General features: G+C 57.3%; 1 protein-coding gene and 1 long non-coding RNA gene across 2 annotated transcripts in view; both read left to right on the top strand.

The window, feature by feature from the left end:
- PXDN (peroxidasin) overlaps positions 1 to 21341 on the top strand; it is a 69648-nt gene that overhangs the window by 13039 nt on the left and 35268 nt on the right. Inside the window, 2 exon segments of the mRNA XM_047744274.1 lie at positions 19067 to 19138; positions 20103 to 20174. Of these exon segments, the coding sequence (XP_047600230.1) occupies positions 19067 to 19138; positions 20103 to 20174 (144 nt within the window).
- On the top strand, positions 2104 to 8637 carry LOC125108457 (uncharacterized). The gene is made up of 3 exons (XR_007129916.1): positions 2104 to 2358; positions 5415 to 5806; positions 6159 to 8637. It is a non-coding gene; the product is annotated as an uncharacterized LOC125108457 (long non-coding RNA).

Here is a 21341-nt window from a genome sequence, read left to right as displayed (position 1 = left end):
AGGAAAGGAAATGGTTGTGGGAAGAACGTCCTGTAGACCCAAGACTCTTTTCTCCTAAGCTCGGAACGTGCCAGCTGGGAAATCCTTCCTCCTCGGGGCACCCGGCTGGCGAGGACAGTGAGGCATCGGATCTTGGGTTCGGTTCAGGGTGTGTCAGGGTTGTGAGATCGAGCCTCACATGGGGCTCCGCACTCAGGGTGGGCTCTACTTTCCCTCCCTCCCTCCTTTTATCTCCCTCTCTCTCCCTTTCTGATAAAAAAGTGAATAAAAATAAAAACAAGAAAGCTGAAATCCCAGTTCTTCATCCTCGTCTTTGGCCACAAAGAAGTGGATTCTCTGCGCTTTCCCGGTGCCCTGCGCGTGGCAGCAGCTGTCCTGGCGGGCTCCTGGGAGGATGGCGTCCAGCAGAAAATTACGTGAGTCGTCGTGGATCAGCTCCTCCAGGGCTCCCATGCGGCAGCTGGAGGCTGGAGAGGACCGAGCTCGGTACACAGTGGGCGCCGCATTAGGGCTTCACGTGTTCTCCCTGAGGACGGACTCCAAGGCCACAGGGACTCTGAAAATCAGGACAGAGAAAGGAGACGGTGCCACCGCAGAGCTGCGGGTCGGGCAGGGCAGGCTGGTCACGTGGAATGACCTTGATTCGAAGGAACTGCCCTTGTCTCATGCCTGGGAGGGGCTTCCTGGGCGAGCCTTATTGCCCTTCTCTGCAGGGTGCTTGTCTGTGCCCCTTCCCTGACGGTTCCCCCTAAACCCGTCTGTGGGGACCGCCTTTTGTGGTTCATTATCTCATGCTTCCTTCGTCCTGGGGTATTTTTCGAACGATGGAACTGTTTCATTTAGCACTCTAAAATGTTTTCTTGTCCAGTAATTACCTGAGTTGCATCTCTTATCTTCCTAGAACTTCATTCTCTGTGTAAGAAGCCCCTTCGGAGAGGTGTTCTCAGCCTCTGGGGTGGACAGTAACAGCTGTCCCTGTTTACTGATTCCATTTTCCGATCCAGTGTGGGTCATTAAAACACAGCCTGGTGTGAGACACGCAGCCAGCAGAAATCCACTTTGGTAGGGCCTGAAATCGGTGACTTCCTGGGCTTGGTTTGTGCGAACAGAATGTGGCTCTCCGGTTACCAGGCGGTGAAGATTGGGTCCGTGCCCAGTGGGATAACATGCTTCATGCGTTGATTCTGCTGAGCTCAGAGAGAAGCTCTGTCTCCTGCTCTGCAGGAGTGATCTCCGCTGACCCGGAGCTGTTTAAGTTATGTGTTCCTGTAAGTAGGCTGCACATTAGCGTGCCCGGGTGTGTCCGATGGTTAATTTTGTGTGTCAGCTCGGCTGGGCCATAGTACCTCTTCATTTGGTGAAACGTTATTCTAGACGTCACTAAGTCAGTGGCCTTTGAGGACAGCAGATCATCCTCCACAGGGGGGGTGAGCCTCATCCAAGCAGTTGAAGGCCTTGGAGAGAAGTTTAGGGGGCCTGAGCCCAAGGAACTGTGTCAGCAGAAGGCCTTGGCACTCAGCAGCTCTTTTCCAGCTCCCCAGCCTGCTGGCCCATCCTGCAGATTCTGGGCTTGCCAGCCTTCCGTAGTAAATGTCTCCTTAACATAAATACCCCTCCTGTGTACGGATCCGTGCGCACGCACGCCCTGTTGGGTCTGTTTCTCTAGACGGGCCTGACCCATGCCATGTCCTTGTGGAGTGTCCCATGACCGTGCTTGTCCCGCCACAGCTGGGTGGATCTAGTGGGCATCTGACCAAGGACAGGCAGTCCGTGTGCTGGCCAGTCGCTGAGGGTCAGGCCTAGTGTTGACCGAGAGCAGACGGCTCTCCGGGGAACCAGAGCTAGAAAATATTAAGGGAATCAGCAGTTGGCAGTGGACGCCGACACCTGCAGGCTGTGGCTGTAGACAGCGTGCGGAGCGGCCCCCAAAGCCCTGTCGGCAGGCACAGTGCCCTGAGGACGCAGAGGTGGTCAGAGCACATGCCTGGCCCGTATGTGCCCGGCACACTCACATGCGCGCCCGTGCCCGCGCCCCTCCCACGGCCCCAGCCTCGCCAGTGCCCTGCAAGGGAGAGGAGCTGAGCCGGTGTCAGCAGTGGCCTCCACACCTGCAAGTCCTTAAATGGGTTTTTTCACTTGAGCCAAAAATGTTGGAAAAAACTTGATTACTTTATTTCAGAGCATTGTTTCGAGAAGGAAGGAAGCTCCCATTTTTAGTTACGGATTATTATGTAAGCGAGACCTTTAAGAAGACATCTAAAGCGCACTAAGGACAAAACAGAAAAATCCTTGTAATTTTGCTGCCCGTGCGCTGGGCACGGAACGTTGCCTCTCCTCCTACACGTCCTTGTTTCTGTGGTGTGGGTTTGCTTCTTTCCGCGAGGTCATCCATGCCGCCGTCCCTGCACCCGCGCCGTCGCCTTGCTGTCCTGTGTGCTCAGCTCAGAGGGCGACCGAAGACGTCTCGTTGGCATCACCAGCTGGTCCCCATTGGGCTCTCCCGTGCTCACCTCCAAGGAGGTCATTTTCTGTCCTGTGGTCATTGCCGTGACTCACTGAGCACCTGCCAGTAGCCCCACTTTTCGGAGAAGGAGGCCGGGCACGGTTGTTGGGGGCAGGTTGGGGCAGAGCCCGGGCCGTGGTGGGGGCTGCCCACACTCAGGACCCGGTGCACAGAGCTCTGCTGGGACACGTGCCCAGAACGTGTGCATCGGTGTGGGGGCGTGGTCTCGTCTGTGCGGTGTGGGCTCGGTGAGAGCACTGCCAGGGACTCGTCTGAGCGTGTGCGGAGCGTGTGCCCAAATGGACCCCTTCTGTGGGGTTCTTGGCACATGGGGGCCGTGAGGGCCAGAATGCTGGGCCCTTCCTGCTCGGTGGTCCCCCTGGCACCCCCCTCCTCCGGAGTTCCCTCTGCCCTTTCCACTCTGGCGGGCACCGTTCCCAGCATTGGCAGGCGTCCACGCTGGTTAGGGGCCATCTGGTGGCCTGCCTACTCCCCTCCCCTCCCAGCCCCGCCTCTCAGTTCCCGCAGGCATGTCAGAATTATGGACAAAGGGACAGGGACTCAGAGAAGGAGCAGGCTCAGGGCCCCCCGGGAGGCTAGGGGGTCTGCTAGTGTGTGAGTGGTGGCCGGTTAGTGGGGTGGGTTAGGATCGACCTGCGGGGGGATGAGTAGAGCACACTCACATGGCAGGTTGGTGTGACAGGCTGTCCTGCAGGGGAGTTCGGTTCCAGTGGCTGGTAGATCCTGGGGTTGAGCGGGGCACAGAATAACAGGGTACATTTGTGCTGTGGGGGATACAGCGGGCCAGGGCCCTGGATGCGTGTGGGCTGTGGTGTGTGGAGCACAGGCCAGTACTGTGCATCCGTGGAGTCGACCGTGGGTGCCCAGAACCCAGATCAGCTGTTTTAGAAGCTCGATTCAAGCCCGGCGTCTGCCTCTGTGCCCCACATGGAGGCCAGAGGACGTGCCCCAGAGGCCAGCCGCTGGGTCACATCCAGGCTTTGCGTCCCAAGGTGGGCTGTGCTCTTGTCGGCGGTGCCTCTCTTCATGGGTTCTGATGTGTCCCCGCCCTGGGGGAGATCCTCCCCGTCGCCCCGTCCCCGTCCCCCGTCCCTGGCCCCTTTGCACCCCTGCCTTTGCCCTGGCTCCATGCCGGGCTCCGAGAGGCAGGGGCTGGTTTCTGTCGCTCTAAGGAGGGGGCACTCGGGAGGCCTAACTTGTGTTCAGTGAGTCGTGCTCTTTTCTCCTGTCTTTCCTTATTTTGTGGAGCAGTTCTGTTAATCTCGGGTGCTTCTGGTGAGGGTTTGCGTGGGCGACGCGAGTTGTTCCCAGTCTGGTCACAGGAGACGGTCCCATATTCTTGAACGCTGTGGTGTCGGTTCCAACCTGCTCCGAGCCGGTCCCGGTTCCTGTATGCACCTGCGGTGGGGCAGGCCCTGGTGCACATGCTCTCACCCGGGCCGAATCTGGGATCCGAGATTCCGCCGGATCAGTTTGCCGTCCGTGGTTTCCCGGATCAGGGAGGGTCCTCTTGCTCTCACCAGTCAGCTGCGTTTGAGGGGTCTCTGGGGTCGCCTGTCCCGGACGGCGACAGAGGGCCTGGGGTGGGGGTGCGGCTGCTCTGGGGACCCAGCCGTGGGGGCGTCGCCTGCCTGCCCCCACCCCCCGCCCCGATGAGTCAGGGCGTTGCCTCCCGGGGCGGCTGCCTGCTCGGCACCAGCAAGAGCAACGGAACAGAAACTCAACAGACCCGTGTACTTAAGTTTTTTTACCAAGTTTTGTTTTCCTTGAAGGGAAAGGACACGAACTGTCTTAGGGTGGAGAACGTTGCTCCCGCCCAGGTTTTGCTCGGCACCTACTCCGAGGGTGGCCGTGGATGGTTGGCCAGGCCCTGGTCCAACGCCCAGTGTCGCGGGGGGTCTGCGGGCGGGCTCAGAGCGGGGCGGGTGTCCCTGTGACCGCATGCTCAGACGGTGTCCCAGACGTGAGGCGCTGCGTGAGGGCACGGGGCGCAGGAGTGCTTTCCTTTCAGGCGCTTTGACAGGTGCTCACGATGGTGAGTGGATCCAGACTCCGACTCTGAACGCCGGGTCAGTCTTGAGGAGCCAGGGACGGGAGAGCCTCCTGCGGCCGTGGGGACGCCGTGAGCACAGTCTGAGAGCTGGGATGGCATGGGGTACACCTGGGGACGGGGCTGGCTCAGCGTGTCCAGGGAGCAGGAGTGGCGGGACCCCCCGCACGTGCAGGCTGAGGACCGGAGGCTCTGCAGGGTGGGGTGGGGGCAGGGAGCGGGGTGGGGTGCGGCGATGGTCATCGATGGTGGGGTCCTGGCAGAGGTTTCGGACAGAGAGACCCTCCAGGACGTGGTGGTGGGAGAACCAGGGCAGGATGTGGGTCTACCGGCCTGCGAGGTGCGAGAGGCGTTGTCTGCCGGCCGTCCTCCGGCGTCCGTGCTGGTGTCGACGCACGTCAGCCGGCAAACACTGTAGTCCTGAGCCGCGTGTCAAGCTGGTGTTCCGGTGTTTTGTTTTGTTTTAATGAAAGAGAACTCTATCGCTTTAATGAAATACTTTTTTCCAGTTTCTTAGTTTTGTTTCTCATTTTATCCACATACACTGTAGTTTGTGTTTCTAAAAGAAAACACCTTCAAAAATAACCAAATAGTGCGTCTAAAAATGAGCAGTGGTTTCTTAATACCGTCCAGGGTCCCATCGGTGTTTCCCCTTCCCAAGCATCTGTGTGTGCACGTCTGGGTGTGCCGTACATACGTGTGCGTGTATGCATGCCCGTGCACGTGTGTGCGCATGTGCATGCGTGCGGGGCTGTTAGTAGTGGGCTCGCGGCGCTCCCTGGCTTGCCTCTGGAGGTTGTGGTGCTCTCCGCAGTGCGTGTCTTGTGGCATTTCTTACAGAGCGAACAGATCGGGGTCCTGTGGGGTGTCCATGCCCCAGATGTTGGCGATGTCTTCTGTACGTCACAGGCATCTAACCGTGTAGTCCCATGGGTGTTTGTGGGGGTGTGAGGATCCGTCCGTCCTTCTCCGGCAAGTGGCTTCTTGGTGGCGCGCCATGCCCGGGTATACGTGACGTGTGGTGGCCCCTCCTCTCCTGGAACGTTGGGTCGATGGATCTTTGGTTTCCTGCAACGCCAGCCAGACTCAGTCCCTGAGATGTGCCCTCAGCGGACTCTGGGCTGTTACCGCTGCCGCCCCCCACCCGACTTCTGACTGTGACATCTTCTGGGTGGACGAGAGCCTCCCCGCAGCCGCCGTGGCCGGTCTGGCTACAGCTGCTCCTGTGGCAGGTAGGCGGGCCTCCGTGGTGGTCCTTCTCCCTGTGGGAACAGACCGCGTCAGGGGCGTCGTGCTGCAGCGGTGTGCACGTGGTATGTGCACACACATGTGTATGCGTGTGTGCGCGCGTGCACACACACACGTGCGCACATTATTTGTGTGTCCCACGGATGAGGCCTGGGATGCAGGGTGGAGTCTGCACTCAGGGAGGGGGGCCCTTTGAGGCCTGTGCTGCCTGCTGTGGGGGCCCTGGGTCAGAGGCCGGCGTCCAGGTCTCTGTCCCCGGAGGGCCCCAGCGGCCAGCCGGGCAGGTGCGTCCTCCGGCTCCCGCCATTCTCACCACAGCCTGCTCGGCTCCCGCAGGCCAGAGTGGGAGCCCGGCCCGGCCCGAGGGCGGGTGGACCCATCATCCCACCTATGATGCACAGAAGTCACCAGGCCCAGACACTCTTCCCCGAGAGGAGACACTCACTTACCCACACCCACGTCCTGTTTTCAAAACAGCAAGACTGCGCATGCACGTTCCCCAGAAAAGCAGGAGCTTCGGCCTCCGCGGCCGGGATCATGCTGGGGCCGACCTGCTGGGATCGTGCCCCGTTTCTTGGGTGTTTCTAATTAGGACGATGTCCGCCGGCCCTGTTTTCCCTGACACACTTAGCTGGAGAGAATGGATTTCATGCTCACCCATGCAGGTTTCCCTGCCTCCTTGTTGGCTTAGAAGAGGAGAGTGGGGCCGCTTTCCCTCTAATTACATGGCTGTCCTCAGGTTAACCCCTGCGTGCCGGGTTCTCTGGGACACAAAACAGCCTTGGGAAAAGCCTGTGGTGCACAATTCTGGCTTTTTTTTTTTTTTTTTTTTTTTTCCCCTCTTTGGGTCTGGAAAGTAAGAAAAATACTGATTTCATTTTTAAACACCCGTGGAGGAAGTTTGGGATTGTTTTCCCCCAGAGGAAACAGACGCATGAACTAGCAGGTTTATTCTGTTCACGTGTGGGGGGAGGGAAGGCTTTGCGCAGATGGGCTCCTTTGCCTGTGGCTTGAAAACGGCACGTTCTGAACCGTGAAGCCTGAGGGTCTGTCCATAGGACATGGTGGGAGGGACACGGCAAAGGGCCCCAGCCGGGCCTCCTTCCCTGCACCCGGGGCTCCTGGATCGGGGGCTCGCTGGGCGGCGAAGGTGTCTGGTGGGTCCACAACCTGTGAGCCGTGGAGGGCAGGGCAAGGCCATCCTCCACGCCGACTCCCGGGGCTGGGTGGGTTGTACTCGGTGCTGCGGACACTTGGGGGCTCTTCTGCTCGAGGACTGTTTGCACACCACCAGCTCCAGAATTGCCGCGGGCATCCAGAACCCCTTCACTCCCCTGCTAGGCCCCCATGCCGATGCCCCAAGCGCAGAGCTGCCCCCCCGCCTCCGAGATGTCCCCGCTTCCTTCTCAACCCGCAGGACGGCGCGGGGTCTCGGGCTCAGGACAGCCACCAGGCTGCTCCGCTTTGACGAGGAGACGTCCCCGCACGTGGCGGACACCTGGAAGCAGCAGCGCGGGCCGTGCACCCCCCATCCAAGCCTCTGCCTGCTGAGGCCCCCAGCACGTCCCCTCCGTAGCCATCTCATTCCAGTCATGTTCTTATTGGGTTTGCGTCTGGCTGTTGTCCTGTGGGCGGCAGGTCTGTGTATAGCTGGGGTCCCTCTGCTTCAGGCCACATGTGGTGACCCTGTTGGGAGGCAGGGGACCAGCCTTGGAGGACTTCCTCCTTTCTGTCCTGCTGCTCCCGGTCTCCTGGGTCGTGTCACGTAATGAGGCTCTGTCCTCCCTGCTTTCTCTGTAGCCTGTGGAAGTGTGAACCCCGTGAAACATAGTTTACAAAGTTAGGATCGGTTAAGTATCGCGCATTATAAATCCAAGTGATGGTGTTGCCTTTTGTGCGAAGGCAATAATGTCACTAAATCCCAGAGAATTCTAATATTTAAGTATCGTTGCTGCCTTTATACATTTACTAATAAAGGAAAACCTTCCAATACCTAAAACCAAAGTAGAAACTTTTGTGTATGGTTTTCCTTTGAATGGGTCAGTACCTTGATTGAGTTCTAAAAATCGGTTTTCTTTGAAGGTTTTCTGTCCCGGGCTTTGAACTGTTCTCACTTGTTTCTATTTTGAAGTGTATATTGGAGAAAAACTCTGCCTTCCTTTCCTTTTTTTGTTACGTGCGTCACTGCGGATTCTTGACAACCAGACTTGTAAGGGATTGATCTGAAGGCTCCCCGCAGCTGGCCTGTTTGGGCGTCCTGCCTTCTGCGGAGGTGCGGGGGGCCCTTCAGGTGGCAGAGCCGGGCCTCCCCCTTCCACAAGCCCTGGGCTCGGGGACACGATGACAAGTTCGGTGCCCGTGAGTCAGGGGGCCGAGGCCTAGTCACACCCCATTTCCCAGCTTCTCCGTAAGCGGGGCCACTGGAGCAGGAAGGAGGCTCCTCAGCCTGGAGGCCCCTCCCCCAGGGCAGGACCCTCCTGGGTTCTCCTGTGACTGACTGTCCTCCTTCTATCCAGTCTGTGATGGAGCCTCCCTGACCCCGTCCACACCTGTGAGCCAGGACAGGCCTTCCTGCTGCTTGGGAGGCGGAGCCAGCGAGGGACGGTGGTGGGCCAGGTTGTAGCCCGGGTCCAGGAGCCTCTGTGAGCAGCATTATCCGGGATGAGCGGTAGCCACGCGCGCCCTGGTCCGTGGGACGCAGACACGCAGTCCGGTTACCCACTTTCTCTGGGTTCCGGGCCGAGGGCAGGCCATGTGGAGCAGGGAGGCCCCGTGGCCGTGTCTCCCCCGTCTCCGGGGCTGCCCGCCCAGCAGAGGTGGGTGCTCACTTTTGTCTTGGGCCTCCAGGTGCCCTTGTCCGGGAAGCGGCCCCCACGTCTGCCGGTTCCTGTGGGTGCCACCCAGAAAAGGGGTGCTCAGCGTGCCCTCTGGGATGGGGGCCAGCAGAGCTGGAGGGGCCCACCTGGTGACGGGAGCCGTCAGAGTGTTACTGCGTTCTACAAGCATCGTCCGCAGCGGCGCGGGGCGGGAGGCAAGTCCATGGGCTGGTCCTTGACTGAGGCCGCCACAGCAGCCCTGGCCTCCAGCACCCTAGAATTCTGGAAGGACGGACGTGGGTTAGGTCCTCCGCCCGTCCTGTCCACAGGCTCTTTGCACGTCGTGGTCAGGACCCCGTGTGGCCGCCGTGTGGCCCCCGTGTGGCCGCCGTGTGGCAGCTGCTCCTATCAGGGGCAGCCTACGTGGTCGTCTCTTGTCCAGAGACACCTGCTCATACGCGTTTCGTCACTCTGCACTGAGTTTCCCTTTGCTGACCTGCAAATTTTTTTTTTTTTTTTTAATTTTAGTAGCTTGGATAGAGAAGGGAGTTTGTGCCTTTTCCTTACAGACGACATGGGCCTCCCGGGCTTAGCAAACCCTTGAATGCGAATCAGGGTCAGAAAGACCTCTGGAGGCAGGACGGGTGAGCCAAGATAAACAGGATGAAATTTGTGTCTGCGCCGGCTTTGAGTCATGCTTCAGAATCGTGCGGGTGGCCCCGGGGGGAGGATGGGGACGGACAGGCTGGGCCACACCGAGTCAGCCCCTGAGCCTCCTTTTGGGATGTTGTTCACGTATGGTTACGAGCCAGAGAGGATCGGTGTGCGGCCGGCAAAAGCCTCATTTCTCCAGCCGCTTGGCTGAGGGATTTTCTGGGCTAAGCCATCCCGGGCCACCTCTCATCGTGTCTGCTTGCTCGCGAGGATGCCTAGAGCCAGCCTCCCTCCTGCCTCGTCCTCTGCTCCTTCATCTCCTCCTCTCTGCCCTCATCCTGTCGTCTTCTCCCCGCGTCCTTAAGCTCCTTATCGCCCGTGTTTTGTGTGCGTTTGTGCTGCCTCTCGTTATCTGTGAAAGAAGATAAAGATGGAAACAAATGAAAGTGAATTTATCACTGTGTACACACGTTCCATGATTTGTAGCCACGACTCCTCTTTTTTCAGATCTACTCAGGAAATACTGAATTAAACTGTATTTTTGAAAGATTTTCATTTGTTTGAGAATGAGAAAGAGAGCGCGCGAACGGTGGAGGGGCAGAGGCGGAGGGAGAGGGAGTCCCACACAGACTTCGAGTGGCATGTGGAGCCCGACACGGGCGCCGTCTCAGACCCCAAGATCACATCCTGAGCCGGAACCAACAGTTGGAATCTCAGCAGACTGTGTCGCATGGTCGCCCGTAAGTCGCCCTTTAGAAAACGTGAGCTGCGCACGTGTGGGTTTTAGGGGAGACATGAAGGGAAAGGCCCAGTGAAGCACAGGCCAGAAGGCCCCAGACAGTCGCTCTGCTCTGTCTTCGGAGAGCGCCGAGTTCTGCCCAGGTGATGCCGAGCTCTGTCAGTCTGTCCCAGCGGAGGACACGAGGGTCCCGGGCAGAGACAGATGCCCTTCCTGCTTCCACTCGGCAGCCGCACCACGTCCTGCTCCTGTGGTCCCGGAGTCCTCGAGTCCCTCGGCGGTGACGGGGGCTCTGGTCCGTGGGGGACAGGAGCGCTGAGCCTGGAGATGGCCTTCAGGGCGAGTGGGGGGCAGCTGCCCTTTGACTGACAGGACACGGCCTCGTCCCTCAAGGCGGCACACACTGCCCGGAGGGGTGGCCGGGGCACGCGGTCTGCGCCACATTCTCAGCACGGCCTGTGGACAGAAGCAGGCTTGGGGTCGATGCTGTCCGCGCTGGTCAGCCTGTTCTGGGGAGGGCAGTGGGCTGTGGGAGCTGTGCTTGAAGATGAGCACAAGCACGCCGGCCTCAGACGTGTGACGGGTCTGTGCTCTGCGGGCTCCGTCTGCTGAAGAAGAGTGTGCAGACCAGAACCTGCTCTGGCTCAGTCTCCTGTGGGCCACCCTCGCCCCCAGGAGCTGGGACGGTCCCGGAGACTACAGCAGGATGGTCCCGCTGGACTGTAGGCTCCTTGTTGTCATTGCCCACAGGGCCCGCTGCTTGCCCTCCTCTCCTGTGTGCTCACGCCCACTGCGCTCTGCTCAGGGGCAGACCTCCATCTGACTGTGCTTTCTACTCAAGACCTCCCTCCATCTCCTGAGTCAGAGGCATAATGGTCCCGTGTGGGGAACACGTCAGGGCCCGCTTCCCTGCGGGGCCACGTACTGCGCTGTCTCTGTGGAAGTGACCAGTCTCCAGCAGGTGCCCAGCACATGTCAGCTCTTCAATGGGTGACTGTCCTCTCTCCCAGCAGTGCTGCTTGCAGGAACCTGTCCAGAAATACTACTGCAAAGATGCAAATTCTACTAACAGAAAGGTCGTCATTGCATGCTATTTATAACTGCGCAGACTGACGGAGGTCCGTGATCCCTTGGGGAGCCCAGCAGTGAGCACAGACAGGGCCCCTGGGTAGCGGGAAAGAATGAACTGAGAGCTTACTCAGCGGAGGGAAGCGAGTGAAAGGCGCAGGTGCACGGCATGTGACTCTCCTGCTAGAGAGGAAGGAACCGGAGCCAGGGGAAGTGAGCAGGGAGGGGCTGCAGGGAGAGCAGAGGGTCCGCTGTGAGAGGGGAGGGGGGAGCGCCCCAGTGAGGTTGGGGGACGGCACAGAACCACGGGCCCAAGTGATGTGCGCCAGGGAGGGCGGTGGGCTGTCCTCAGAGACAGCTGGTGACGGGTCCACGTGCCTTTTGGGAGGGCGGGGCCCCGAAGAGGGGCTGCTTGTGTGCAGGGCTGGTCCCCGGCTGCCTGCTGCTCTGCGGTCGGGATTCTGAATCTGTCCGGGCACGTTTCTCATGAAGGACCCCGTTAGCGCAGGTGCCTGCTGCAGTTGTTTGTAGTTACGTGGCATAGACGGTCTCTAAACAGACGGTCGTGGCTTTGCCCAAAGTGGTCACTGCCGTTGGCACCAAGCTTGGCACGAGTTCTTCCTTTTCTGCACGCCGGGGTGTGGTTTACCGACCAGAGCTCGGTGTGCCCTGTAATCATGGAGCTGCAGGGATCCACCTAAAATGACGCGTGTCTCCACAGGGCCACCTGACCTAGTCTTGGAGGCCAAGTCCAGCTCCCTGAGCAGACGTGATGCCCTCGCAGGACAGGGACAGCCTGTGCAAGGGTTTCTGCAGAAGGGCATCGGGTGGGCCCGGCCATGGAAGGGGTCTTGCTGGTGAGCGGGAGTGACGTCTGGGTGCTGGGAACGGGGGGGCAGGAGTGGGCCGTGTTGGGTCCTGAGTGACATGAGGTCGTCCAATGGGGCCAGACCTCTCTGTGCGGGGGTGGGAAGGAGGATCGAACGGTGGGCAACACTGACGGAAAACAGCAGGCCTGGCGGTGCCTCGGGGGCAGGAAGTGAAGGAGACCCGGGGTAAGCTTCTGGGTCACCTGTCCCGGTGGCTGACGGTGCCGATGAGCCTGGTGGAACTCAAGAGATAAACAGGATCTGTGGGGGAAGAGCATGGCTTTGGCCAAAGATGGTGAAGTTCAAGGGGCCTTGGGGCGTCCTGGGGGAGGCCAGTGGTTCCCTGTGCCTAGCGAGGCCAGATGGCCCCCGTGTGTCCCCCAGTTGTTCATGGAGCAGAATGGGAGCTGCTCTCCGTTGCTCAGGTGAAATGCTCGATTTCAGTAAGCAGTGGCTGTGGGGTTCGCTGTCGCCCAGGGTGTGCAGAGTCTGGTCCGTCCCGCCCCTGGCCCCACTGTGACCGAGCAGGGAGCAGCGGAGGGGGCACAGGGTCCCCCGCACGAGCTGGGCCCACTCCCAGGGGTTCACGCCCATGCCGGGCCAAAGCCCAGCATCTCTGCTTTGGAGTGGATGTGGCGTGCGGACAGCTAGGGAAGGCGCACACCGTGCGGGTGCACGGATAGCTTTCAGCCCTAGGATGGCGGAAGGCTGTACATTCTCAACAGACACCGTATCTGGGATTTTGGTTTTGATGGTTTCTGGAGCTAGTGGGACCGGGTGCTTACGCTCAGGAGTTCCCCAGAATTAATGCTAGGTGTTGCCCCTTCCAACGTCGAGGAAGTGCGGGGCCAGAGAAACCTTCTCAGCGTGCAGAAGGGCCTGGAACAGCTGTGGAAAATCAGCATAATTCTGTGAGGCAGACCGTTCAAAACAGAAGTCGATATAAACGTTATATTAAAAGGCTAACGGACTCTAGCGCACCAGGCAAGAAGTTTGAGGTGATTCGCTTTGTTTTAGTGTTTCCATTATTGCAAACTCCTGCCAGAAACCCTACCAGAAAAAAGCGAAAACAAGAAACTGAGCACCTGGAGGGCCTGGGACGCATCTGAGTTCTGGTCCCCAGTCAGCGTCGTGTCACGACTCACAGCGGACCGCAGAACGGCTGCTGGTCAGAGCTGGAAGGGGCTGCTGAGCCCGGGGTCTCTCTCGTCCCCTCCCCCAGCTCACGCTTGGGGGCCTTTCTCAGCAACATGGCCAAACCACTCAGCAACATTCAGCCAAATTGCAAAAAAAGTTATCGGAGAAAATCAAAGGGAATCGTTCAAATTTCTACCATGAAGTTCACCTTGTGATCTTCTGTGATTTTTAAAAGAGAACGCTTTTTCCTATTCGCTAAAGCGACACACGTTTAAATTTACCTTTAAATAAAAAAAGTAAAATAGAAATAGGAAAAATAGAAAATGATTTGTCCAAAAATTCAAAATTACACAGCATGTCCTGTTTGAGAACCAGAATTTCAGTTGCGTTTAAGCCTGTCCCAGCATCGGAACTTGACCAATGCTGCTTGTCTGACGTGGTCATGAGAACGTCCCTGTTTACTTACCTGACAGCGAGCGCGTGCACACGCATGAGCGGGCAGAGGGGCGGGGGGCGGCATCTCAAGCAGACCCCCCACTGAGCACGGAGCGGGGTGCGGGGCTCGATCTCACGGCTGAGATCACAGCCTGAGCAGAAATAAAGGGTCCGATTCTCAACTGGCTGAGCTGCCCAGGAACCCCCCAGTGACTTGTGGATGAACCGTGGGGCGGGGGTGTCCCGTCAACCCCCCCAGCAGGGCTGAAACGCCTTCTCTGCACAGGCTCCCAGGCGGGGCCCCAGCTGCCCATCGTGCTGCTCACCAGTGAGTGACCTGGGGCTCCCTGCCTGACCGGTCTCAGTTTCTGAATCCTTGTTTGCCAAATGCAGGGATTTCTAATAACGTAACGCGAATTCTTCTCCTTCCTCCTTCCTAAAGCTGACCACGTTTACTGTGCCGTCGTGTGTTAGAAGCCAGACCTGGCGGACGTGGACCGTGAAGCTCCCCGTGATCTTGTCCTGAAGTCACCGTGTCCGGGAGCCTGGGAGCCCGGGAGCCCGGGAACCCCTGCCCTGAGAGTCTCCTCACGGTGCCGCTCCCCTGTTGTGTGCTTCCCGCATTCAGGGAAGGCGTCTGGCGGATCCTTCAGGACCCAGAGGGGAGGTCACGGTGCATGTCTGCAGAAGGCTGGATGATGTAGGAGCACTTCTCACAGACATGCTCTCCAGTGGTCCCGTTCTAGAGGGTTAGACATTCTGTCTCCCCAGGCCTGCGTAGACCATATTTCCAAAGTTAAAGAATGGGGGGGGCTTAGAGTATAACTTCGTTAACCAGCTCTCATTAAACAAAGCTTCGTGTCAGTGATTACCGAGGGCCAAGGACCTGTCGTGCGGGAGTAGCAGACATCTGCTGCGTGCATGCGTGGGTGTATACGCATGGGCATGTGCGTGCAGATGCCATGCACGTGACCCCACACAGATGCACATGGCTGTAAGCATGCACGCAGTCACACACGTGCACACGGCTGTAAGCACACTGTCACACACGTGCACACGGCTGTAAGCACACTGTCACACGTCCACACGGCTGTAAGCACACTGTCACACATTTGCACACGCGTCACACACGCCTGTAAGCACACATGCACACACCTGTAAGCATGCATGCCGTCACACACGTGCACACGCCTGTAAGCATGCACACTGTCACACACGTGCACACGGCTGCCTCCCTAGCATCACTGAAGAGCAGTGCTTTCAAACTTCACCTTGCTCTTCCTGGAGAGATTATTAAAACTGATTACCAGGCCCGCCCTCAGAGTGTCTGAGTCTGTAGGTTTGGGATGGGGCTCGGAATTGGCTGTTCTAGCATGTTCCCAGGAGATGCTGTTGCTGCTGCTGACCCGGGGACCCTGCTGAGAACAGTGCTTAAGAGAATCCTCACCGTTACTGAATTAATAAGCCCCTCCCGATACTTCCTGCAGACTGGGAATCAGTTCAGGTGGAACACGGCCTCTGTGACCTGTGGTTAGGACTTGGAATTGGGTTCCTATTGGAAATGCATGACATCTGCCTTCCCTGGGCCTGTCTCTCCGGGCCCGCGGCCACGTGGCCTCTGACCCACTCTCCCGCGGCTGCTCCGAGGCCCGCCGTCTCTGCGAGGCCCCTCAAAGTGTACAAGGTTATAGTGATCACACAGGTGCTGTCCCCTGTGTCCTCAGACCACGCACTTCCTGGCATCTGGCCCTCAAGCTCACGCCGTTTTCTGCCCTATTCCAGAGGCTGAGTCCGTGCAAGGACGTTCTTTGTCAGCTGTTAGTGCTTCAGTTCCAGAATCTCCGTTTGGTTCCTTTTTTTGTTTACATTTCTTGGCTCTGTTGGAAAGCGGGCCTCTGTGTGCCCTCTCCCTGGCTGGGTGGGCGTGTGGTCTTCCCTGGGTCTGCGGGGAATCCGGGAGGGGCCTGGCTGCTGTCCACGCATGTAAGTTCAGATGTTACAGTAGGTCCCTTTAGCGAGACTGGTTACTTACACCGGCTTTCTGTAACTGTGTATCAGCCGTGCTCGTGTTGCAACGTGTGATCCGTGTACCCGTGTGTTAACCACACTGAACTCCACTCGCCACCCCCAGGGCGTTCACATCTGGCGTGCATGTCCCCACACCGCAGGTCTCTGCGAGGCCCCCCTTCCCGGGCACTCAGAGCTGGGGTGCAGCGGCCGCCGGGTGTGGCCTCCCTCCATGCCGCCCTGGGGCTCTGGGCACGGGCCTCACACCTGCAGGCCGGCCTTGTGGCGTCTGTCCCTCAGCGGCCTGCTTGCCAGGTTCCGGAGGCTTCCGTGTTGCTTCCCCTCTGAGTTGGGTCTGACAGGGAACGGGCGTCAGGAGCTGCCTGTGCCCAGCCACCGCCTTCCTGAGGACTTGGGACCTGACTTCTTGGTTGCGTGATGTCCCGACCGAGTCTGTGGCGCGCACGTGCACGGCGTTCCACGTTCCAGGGGACGTCTTCTCCACGTTGGCCCAGGGGGTTCTGTCCGACTCCTGGGCGAGCCCACGTTCGTCCCATGCGAGGACAGAGCTTCCCGTCACCTGTGTTCACGCTGCGGCTCAGCTAGCCCGTCTGTGCCCCTGAACCGGACCCATTTCCCACGGGGGACTCGGCCTCCAGAGACGCCCGCCCTCCTCTTGGGGACGTGGTTTTGGCGTCTCCACGGCCGATCCGTCGCCGCGTCCTCACTGTGGATTCAGATCAGCTTCTCTGAATTTAAGAGTCACAGGTTGGTGCAGGGGGTCGCGTTCCCAGAGAGCGTGCTGGTGGCTCTGGGGACTGGGAGAGCACAACGGGGTGAGGGCCTGGTCTGCCACCCAGGACAGGTGGGGACCGACGCCTGGGGCCTCCGCTACCCTGGACCCTGACCCAGAGCCAGGAAGCGGATGCCCCAAAGTTCCAGATGTCGTTTGCTCGCTCCTAAGTCAACACAATTCATTTTAGTGACTTAAATACTTTCTGAAAAGCCTTTTCTTGCACCATAAACTAGAACTGATTGTTCAAATCATTTACGACGCTTGAGTTGGCTCAAAACGATCAGATTCCTAAAAAGCTTATGAACATCAGGAGAGGTTGGTGAGGGTCAGGAGGGAAGCGTCGCTCCTGACATAGACCAAGTGTTGCTCCGGGAGCCCTTTCTTGGTTTCCCGGGGCTGCCTGTGCAGAGCCCCACGCACCGAGCTCCAGCAGAAGTCCGTCAGCTCGCAGGTCTGGGCGGCAGTCCCACGGTCGAGGATCCGGTCCTTCCAGAGTGCTGGGAGAGAATCACTCCACCTCCCATACTCCCTGCCTTGGCTGGATCTCCCCATGTGCCTGTCTCCAGATGTCCCCCTTCTTTGAGGACCCAGTCCTGCTGGAGTAGGGCCATCCTCATGCTGTGGTGATCTTGTTTTAACTAGGCGTCTCTGTAGAGACTCGTTCCAAATCCACTCAGTGGCACTGAGTTGGACTTCATGGGAATGGGGGCCCCCAGTTGCTCCCATAGTAACCCCGGGACTCCGTATTATGGGGGTTGAGCCTGCGAGCAGGGAATCTTTTTTTTTTTAAATTTTAATTTTTTTTAAATTTCTTTTCAGTGTACCAGAATTCATTGTTTAGTCACCACACCCAGTGCTCCATGCAATCCGTGCCCTCCACAATACCCACCACCAGGCTCACCCAACCCCCACCCCTCTCCCCCCTAAAGCCCTCAGTTTGTTTCTCAGAGTCCGCAGTCTCTCATGGTCCGTCTCCCACTCCGGTTTCCCCCAACTCACTTCTCCTCTCCATTTCCCCATGTCCTCTGTGTTATTCCTTATGCTCCACAAATAAGTGAAACCATATGATAACTGACTCTCTCTGCTTGACTTACTTCACTCAGCATCATCTCTTCCAGTCCTGTCCATGTTGCTACAAAAGTTGGGGATTCATCCTTTCTGATGGAGGCATCATACTCCATAGTGTATATGGACCACATCTTCCTTACCCATTCGTCCGTTGAAGGGCATCTTGGCTCTTTCCACAGTTTGGTGACCGTGGCCATTGCTGCTATAAACATTGGGGTACAGACGGCCCTTCTTTTCACTCCATCTGTATCTTTGGGGTAAATACCCAGTCGTGCAATTGCAGGGTCATAGAGAAGCTCTATTTTTAATTTCTTGAGGAATCTCCACACTGTTCTCCAAAGTGGCTGCACCAACGTGCATTCCCACCAACAGTGTAAGAGGGTTCCCCTTTCTCCACATCCTCTCCAACACACGTTGTTTCCTGTCTTGCTAATTTTGGCCATTCTAACTGGTGTAAGGTGGTATCTCAATGTGGTTTTGATTTGACTCTCCCTGATGGCTAGTGATGACGAACATTTTTCATGTGTCTGATAGCCATTTGTATGTCTTCATTGGAGAAGTGTCTGTTCATGTCTTCTGCCCATTTTTTGATATGATTGTCTGTTTTGTGTGTGTTGAGTTTGAGGAGTTCTTTATAGATCCTGGATATCAGCCCTTTGTTCGTAGTGTCATTTGTGAGTATCTTCTCCCATTCCGTGGGTTGCCTCTTTGTTTTGTTGGCTATTTCCTTTGAGCAGGGAATCTTAAGTTTTCTAAGACTCTTTGATAAAGAAAGTGGTCTTTATGTACTTTTCTGTGACTTTCATAAATACTACATTTATAGATTAACTTAAAATGATAGATTTCTATTAAATTTACAGCTTTTATGTTTCTTACTTTAATTGATAGATTTTAGTTCAGGGGGTAAAAATGGACACGTGCACACCTTCTGCCCCTGAGCTTGTGGTCCTGGAGCCTGGCCTCGTACCTGTTCCGTGGAGGGGCCCCTCCACCAGCTGCTTCCCTCATGCCGCCAGCAGCCGCGGGCAGCCCTGTCTCTCCATGGACGTGGCCTTATGCTCTGGTCTCCCCTGGGCTGCCCAGGTCGTCCCTCTGTCCGCGAGAAACCAGTAGCTGTGCTCCAGCACACATGTAACCATCCACAAGAACCGTGTGGTAGTACGGAGTTTGGACTCACACGCTGGCTGTGTGGATCTTCCCAGGTCACTGTGAGCTCTGAACTCATTGAGAAAACATTGCAAGCAGTTCATGGCTGGACCCCCGAATTCCAGCTTGAGAGACTGTGGAGAGGCTGTGGAAGCCTTTTTGCTCTCCCACAGCCGGGGCCATACGCGCTGGTCGACGCTGGGTTTGCAGGGGGAGGGCTCGCTGACCCTCAGGGTCGGCAGAAGATGGGTCTGTGGTTTGAGGAGGTTTTTATTTGCTGTCGTCCCAGCACACTTCTGTGATGTGATCTCACCGCTCTGTCATCCAGATGAAGGCTCACTTGTTCCGTTGGCCTCCATGAAGCCACGACTGGTCCAGGAACTGGGCTGCAGGGTTCCATTCCTTAAGTGGCTCAGCGTCGTGCCGGAACTCAGTGAGATGACACAGCACCGGTGACGCCTCCATATTTCTCTGCATAAATGCATTTCTTGTTTGTGTTTTCTCCCTAGGGATCTGCGCTTTAACAGAATCAGGGAGATCCAACCTGGGGCGTTCAGAAAGCTGAGAAACTTGAACACGTTGTAAGTCCGAACATCACATCCTGTTGGGACCCAGCAGGAAGCAAGTATAGACATCGTCACACCTCTCACCTGGGGTCAGCCCCGGTTATCTGTGGTCAGAGGCATGAACGGGGGGCGTGGACATGGGTCCCTAGAACAGAAAGTGCGCATTGAGTTGTCAGGCCCGTGGAACCTGAGCTCGGCCGCTGTCCTATCTTGTCTGACATTGTGGACCCATGTGGGTCCCTCATAAGTAGGTGTGACCCAGACCCAGTGACCGCGTGTTCCTCTTATCTTTCTGTGAGTGCCTCAGTCCCAGGCTGGGCCAGACCCTTCACCTTGGTACGAGGTCATAGGCCCCATTGCAGGGGGCAGGGGCCAGCGCTTCTAGCTACGAGGGCCCAGGGCGGGTGGGGGCGCTATCCATTTGGGCACCCATGCTTAGTCCCAGGGATGGACAGATGAAGGGGACAGGCCTGATGGGCACCCTGGCCCACTGTCATATCCAGAGCCTGCCAGGACGATGGCGTCTCTGGCTCTTTGCTCCGGAGGGTGGCTATTGGCACGGGGGATAGGTAGGGCTCTGGGAGCAGGATTGGTTCCTTTGCCGTCCTGGGAGCCGGTGGGGGGAGCGGTCTGACCCTGGGGAGACCACCCTGCATATCCATGCTGGCTTTCCACTCAGCCGAGGTGGGCAGTCTGACAGACAGCAGGACAGAGAGACAGACACTGCTTTGCATCGAAGAGGGCATTTGGTCAGTGTGTGTAGGGAGGGGTGTGGCGTGCAGTGACGGGGACACCGGTCCCCCGAGAAAGCGTGTCATCCCAGGGCGAGTGCTGGCACGCTCCCATACGCGTGTGGTGCTCGGCCGGCGTCCGGGCTGGGCTCCGCGCCTGAGTCATCTTACGACCTTTCCCAAGTGGCCGGAGCATGACCCCCGTGCGGGTCCAGGGGGGTCGGGTTCTCACTCAGACTCTCTCTCAGGCTTCTCAACAACAACCGGATCAAGAGCATCCCCAGCGGAGCGTTCCAGGACCTTGAGAATTTGAAGTATCTGTAAGTGCACCGTCCGTCCTTTGCCTTCATGCTCGCGTTTGTTCCCGACCGTGAGCCGACGTTTGTGCGGCTGCAAAGTCCTGTGGGCGCGGCCGTCTCTCCGGGTTTATCTCCACATGCACCCGAATGTTGGGCTGGGTTTTTTTTTTTTTTTTAAGATTGTATTAATTTATTTGACAGAGAGAGAGATATCACAAGTAGGCAGAGAGGCAGGCAGAGAGAGAGAGGAGGGGAAACAGGCTCTCCGCCAAGCAGAGAGCCCGATGTGGGGCTCGATCCCAGGACCCCTGGACCATGACCTGAGCCGAAGGCAGAGGCTTTAACCTACTGAGCCCCCCAGGCGCCCCTGGGCTGGGGTTTTTAGTGCGAGTTTTGTCGATGTGAAGCACGCAGCTGTGTGGCGCTCGGGGTGTGTGCTCAGCCGTTAGGCACGTGGGTGTGAGGAGCGTGAGAGCCGGCCGGGATCACCGTGCGGGGGCAGGGGACTCCAGGCAGCCTCTCCGGCCGTGGGCGAGGTGCGAGGGTGTCCCTGGTCTGCGGATTTCGCCGTCATCCTCCGACTGACGTCACCTCGTCCTATTTTTAGGTAGTAAAATTGTAGTTTGCCTTTTGAGACTGATTTTAGTTAATCCGCACATGAACATTGAAACATGAGTTTGGCAGATTAGAAGATGACCTTGCAAGCACGTGCTGGCCTCCCAGCTCTCCGGGCACTTGCTGCAAGACGGGAAGCGTCAGGACACACATTCCAGTACATTCCTGCTGTGGATAAAACTGCGTGTCGTGGGCTTTGAGCAAGTTACTCTTTCTTTTAAGACTTCGATGAGCTTTTAGGGGGAACCATTTTAATGAGGGATTGAAATCAGGGACTCTTTTTTGGGAAATTTATGTCCTGAACAAACGTGAATGTCTAGAAGTCACCTTGATTTTTAAAATAAAGTCACATTGTTAGTGTTGTCGTGTATTTTGCAAACTGTTTGCTTTCAGATGTCGTTGGTTCTTAACCGCGATTATAGAGATACGTATCCCTCCGTGAAGGCCATTGGAATTGTTAGGTATAAATACTTTTCCATTACTTTTGGCATAGTTTGTTAATCTTTGTGGTAGAATAGAATAGAATTAGAATTAGAATAAAATAGAAGAGCATATGAGAATTATTAAGCCTTG

This window comes from Lutra lutra, chromosome 9, assembly GCF_902655055.1.
Source record: "Lutra lutra chromosome 9, mLutLut1.2, whole genome shotgun sequence".
Taxonomy (NCBI): Eukaryota; Metazoa; Chordata; class Mammalia; order Carnivora; family Mustelidae; genus Lutra; species Lutra lutra.
The sequence above is the reverse complement of the archived record's forward strand: the minus strand, read 5'-3'. Positions and strand labels throughout refer to the sequence as shown.